Source organism: Salvelinus alpinus, chromosome 26 (assembly GCF_045679555.1).
Source record: "Salvelinus alpinus chromosome 26, SLU_Salpinus.1, whole genome shotgun sequence".
Lineage (NCBI taxonomy): Eukaryota > Metazoa > Chordata > Actinopteri > Salmoniformes > Salmonidae > Salvelinus > Salvelinus alpinus.
Window position 1 is genome coordinate 30,372,518 of NC_092111.1, and position 5,442 is coordinate 30,377,959.

Consider the following 5,442-nt stretch of genomic DNA (forward strand, 5'->3'; position numbering starts at 1 on the left):
AGAGTTGACATGACTATATGGCTAAGAGTTGACATGACTATATGGCTAAGTGTTGACATGACTGTATGGCTAAGAGTTGACATAACTATATGGCTAAGAGTTGACATGACTATATGGCTAAGAGTTGACATGACTATATGGCTAATTGTTGACATGACTATATGGCTAAGAGTTGACATAACTATATGGCTAATTGTTGACATGACTATATGGCTAATTGTTGACATGACTATATGGCTAAGTGTTGACATGACTATATGGCTAAGTGTTGACATGACTATATGGCTAAGAGTTGACATAACTATATGGCTAATTGTTGACATGACTATATGGCTAAGAGTTGACATGACTATATGGCTAATTGTTGACATGACTATATGGCTAAGAGTTGACATAACTATATGGCTAATTGTTGACATGACTATATGGCTAATTGTTGACATGACTATATGGCTAAGTGTTGACATAACTATATGGCTAAGAGTTGACATGACTATATGGCTAATTGTTGACATGACTATATGGCTAAGAGTTGACATGACTATATGGCTAAGTGTTGACATGACTATATGGCTAAGAGTTGACATGACTATATGGCTAAGAGTTGACATGACTATATGGCTAAGAGTTGACATGACTATATGGCTAAGAGTTGACATGACTATATGGCTAAGAGTTGACATGACTATATGGCTAAGAGTTGACATGACTATATGGCTAAGAGTTGACATGACTATATGGCTAAGAGTTGACATGACTATATGGCTAAGAGTTGACATAACTATATGGCTAAGAGTTGACATGACTATATGGCTAAGAGTTGACATGACTATATGGCTAAGAGTTGACATGACTATATGGCTAAGTGTTGACATGACTGTATGGCTAAGAGTTGACATAACTATATGGCTAAGAGTTGACATGACTATATGGCTAAGAGTTGACATGACTATATGGCTAATTGTTGACATGACTATATGGCTAAGAGTTGACATAACTATATGGCTAATTGTTGACATGACTATATGGCTAATTGTTGACATGACTATATGGCTAAGTGTTGACATGACTATATGGCTAAGTGTTGACATGACTATATGGCTAAGAGTTGACATAACTATATGGCTAATTGTTGACATGACTATATGGCTAAGAGTTGACATGACTATATGGCTAAGTGTTGACATGACTATATGGCTAAGTGTTGACATAACTATATGGCTAAGAGTTGACATGACTATATGGCTAATTGTTGACATGACTATATGGCTAAGAGTTGACATGACTATATGGCTAAGAGTTGACATTACTATATGGCTAAGTGTTGACATGACTATATGGCTAATTGTTGACATGACTATATGGCTAAGTGTTGACATAACTATATGGCTAAGAGTTGACATAACTATATGGCTAATTGTTGACATGACTATATGGCTAAGAGTTGACTTGACTATATGGCTAAGAGTTAACATGACTATATGGCTAAGTGTTGACATGACTATATGGCTAAGAGTTGACATGACTATATGGCTAAGAGTTGACATAACTATATGGCTAAGAGTTGACATGACTATATGGCTAAGTGTTGACATGACTATATGGCTAAGAGTTGACTTGACTATATGGCTAAGAGTTGACATGACTATATGGCTAAGTTATTGACATGACTATATGGCTAAGAGTTGACTTGACTATATGGCTAAGAGTTGACTTGACTATATGGCTAAGTTAGTTTGTGCCGTCTAGTGCCAGTATGTCACGGTCATCAGTCAGTTCTCGATGTTTGCATTGGCTTAGCCTGTGTAGATGTATTTACATTCAGTGTCTGGTCCTGATGTGTCAAGTTTCATATGGGCAAAGTTCCAACACTTCTTGACTTGTCTCTTATTTTATCTGTGCGTAGCATGATCCCCTGTTGAATTGTGTCTAACATGTGGTGACTGCATGCATGTTGATCTGTGTCTGGTTTTGTTAGTGGGGTGTCTAGCAGAATGAATACCTATGTATGCTTTGAGTGACAGAGCCAGCTGGCCTGCTGGCATGGTGCCCTTGCTGTGCCCTCTCTCTGTAGGACCACTACTGGCTGAATAGGACTAATCACCTCCAAGCCATCATTTTAATGACCAATTAGACCAGCATCATCATGCTAGGCCAGAATAGAAACCCAAAATTGCTGGCTGGAAATGACCAAATTAATATTGATGACCCGGAATGGTTGAATGGCAGTTTCACTGAGGGTGGCAGATTAAGGCTACATCCAGATTTTCCACCCTTCTCCCAAAGTGTGCACTTTAACACTCCCTGTCATGGTTTAAGCATTGGCTGGAAGGAGTTTCCACCCTTGTTAAATCCATTAGAAGGAATGTGCTCAGTGGTAGAGCTAAAATGTCTGACCCAAAATGCATCATTTGATTTTACTGAGCCCAAATGAATATGGATGACTGAGAAATGTACTGTATGCTCTTGTTTGTTCCCAGGTGAGTTCTCTGGGGAAGGAGGTGACAGAGCTGGGCCGAGTAATGAGGAGTATGGCTCAACTGATGGAGTCCTTCTTCTCCGGACCCCAACCCCTCTATCCTGCACACTGCGTACCTGGACACCATGCGTACCTGTCCCCCCCTTCGCCCCCACCCCACACCACCCCCCCACAGTCCTACCCCTCTCAGACTGAACCTCTCTGGGCAGACACCCCCCTCACGACCCTCTCTTCCTGCATCTCTCCACCCTTTGGCCTGGCCCAGCGGCATCCTGGGATGTTCCATGTGGATCCCGCACTCACCGCCATTCCACACAGTCCCCAAGATCTCCACCCGGCCCCCTCCCGCCTCTCGCCTCCCTACCCCTCCTCCTTCTCCCTCACGGACACCTCCACAGAGCCCCTGTTGCCCTCTTCTCCTGGGACACCCCACTGTGAACGGGGAGGGGGCGCTGGGTCCTCCAGGTCGCGGGCACACAGTTTGGAGACCCCACAGCCACCTTGTGACAGGAGAGGAGGAGGAGGGGTCGTTGCGGTCACCCCTCAGAGCTCCAGAAGCCTGCCCCGCCCTGGAGGGAGCTACCAGCACATGGATTTATACCAGACTGAACTGGACTAAAGAGATACTGTATTTTCTAAAGAGATACTGGACTAAAGAGATACTGTATTGTCTACAGAGATACTGGACTAAAGAGATACTGTATTGTCTAAAGAGATACTGGACTAAAGAGATACTGTATTGTCTAAAGAGATACTGGACTAAAGAGATACTGTATTGACTAAAGAAATACTGGACTAAAGAGATACTGGACTAAAATAGTGTATGGGACTAACAACCAGGTCCCTATATCAGGGGAGTATACACTGTTACAGGGACACACTCAGATCTCTGATGATGATGATAACCTTTCATTTTCTATCTGTTTCCAAGGCACGTTTTTCTTTTCAAATAGCATGACAAAAGCAGAGGGGCAGTAGGTAGCTTATAGGTAGCTTTACCTTGTATAGACGTTAGCAGATGTTCCAGTAGTGTTCTAGAGGGGTATAGAATCATGAAGGTCACTGTGACTTTGTGTGTTATTCTCTGGAGAAGGCCCTGGGGTCTGGAGGAGTGGAGAGGAGGAACAGCAGGACCGCACAATGACAGAGGACGAGGAGGAGGGGACTGGGTCGCATCAGCAATGGAGGGAACAGTGGAGATGCCTGGGTGGATAGGGAGGGAGGGAAAAGAGGAGTTGGATGGGGGGTCTTGCTTGCTCTTTCACTCCTTGCTGGCGGGGTTTCAGGTTGGTTGGATTGGAGGAGAGATGAGAGAGAGTGGTGGAGGTGGGGGATGAGGAAGAGAGAGTGGTGGAGGTGGAGGGATGAGGAAGAGAGAGTGGTGGAGGTGGGGGGATGAGGAAGAGAGAGTGGTGGAGGTGGGGGGATGAGGAAGAGAGAGTGGTGGAGGTGGGGGGATGAGGAAGAGAGAGTGGTGGAGGTGGGGGGATGAGGAAGAGAGACTGGTGGAGGTGGGGGGATGAGGAAGAGAGAGTGGTGGAGGTGGGGGTATGAGGAAGAGAGAGTTCCAGGTTCTAGTTTTCCCTCCCTGCTCTTGTAGCCAAGGTCTGGGCCTGTGGATGGGGGCCAGTGCCTGGTGTTTGGGGGCTGGTTGGTGGGTTGGTTGGTAGGGCCTGGTTGGTAGAGGCTGGTTGGTGGGTTGGTAGGACCTGGTTGGTAGAGGCTGGTTGGTGGCTTGGTAGGGGCCGGTTGGTAGAGGCTGGCTGGTGGGTTGATAGGGGCTGGTTGGTAGGGGCTGGTTGGTGGGTTGGTAAGGCCTGGTTAGTAGGGGCTGGTTGGTAGGACCTGGTTGGTGGGTTGGTAGGGCCTGGTTGGTAGGGGCTGGTTGGTGGCTTGGTAGGGGCTGGTTGGTAAGGGATGGTTTGTGGGTTGATAGTGCCTGGCTGGTAGAGGCTGGTTGGTGGGTTGGAAGGGCCTAGTTGGTAGGGGCTGGTTGGTAGGGGTTGGTTGGTGGGTTGATAGGGGCTGGTTGGTAGGGACTGGTTGGTAGGGGATGATTTGTATGGGCTGGTTGGTAGGGGCTGGTTGGGGGGTTGGTAGGTAAGGGCTGGTTGGTGGGTTGCTAGGTGCTGGTGTTTAGGGGCTGGTAGGTAGGTGCTGGTTTGATGGGTATAGGATGGACTGAGGCTATGCTGTGAGAAAGAAAGGGTGGATTGTTGGAGTCTGGTCTTTCGTGGTGGTCCCTCGGGGGGGGGGGGGGGGGGGCATGGTGTGCCTGGAGCGACACAGCCCCTGCTGTTGTCTGTCATACTGTGCACAGCGAGGCGACTCTGTCTTTCTTTCTCAACGCAAATCGCTCCCTTTCTCTCTCTGTCTTTTTCTTTCTCTCTCTCTGTCTGTATGTCTGTCTGTCTGTCTGTCTGTCTGTCTACCTGTGTGCATGCCTCTTTAAGCCCTTTGAGTAGTGCCTGTAGAGACATTAACATGCTGCATGTCACTCTTTGGAAATCCAGCTTGCCATTTATCTATTTAAAGGAAACACAGTTCATTCTTTAATTAGTGAACTTGGCATTTATCAACACATATTTATCGGGACGGGGTCTTTTGATATAAAAAAATTGGCAAGTTTTAGACACAAGTAGCAAGAGACACCCCTATAGTTAAACGCCAGCAGCACAATCCCAATAGCTTATTGGATAATGACTCATTAGACCTATTAGGCATATTTTCCCAATACGTCTCCCATTGGTAAGAGATCAGTGGAGGCTGCTGAGGGGAGGATGGCTCATAATGATGGCTGTAACGGAGTGAATGGAATGAAACACATGGAAACCACGCGTTTGGTCTGTTTGATACCATTCCACCTATTCCGCTCCAACCATTACCACGAGCACGTCTTCCCAATTAAAGTGCCACCATCCTCCTGTGTAACAGACTGCCTCAGCGTTCCATGTCCTAGACCA

General features: G+C 46.4%; 1 protein-coding gene across 1 annotated transcript in view; it reads left to right on the forward strand.

Annotated features, from left to right (window-relative positions):
• The window catches only part of LOC139555138 (voltage-gated delayed rectifier potassium channel KCNH8-like), a 95,427-nt gene extending 91,606 nt beyond the window's left edge, over nt 1-3,821 (forward strand). Inside the window, exon 16 of the mRNA XM_071368675.1 lies at nt 2,481-3,821. Within this exon, the coding sequence (XP_071224776.1) occupies nt 2,481-3,098 (618 nt within the window). The 3' untranslated portion in view covers nt 3,099-3,821. The remainder of the gene's footprint in view (nt 1-2,480) is intronic.
• The last annotated feature ends 1,621 nt before the right edge of the window (nt 3,822-5,442 follow it).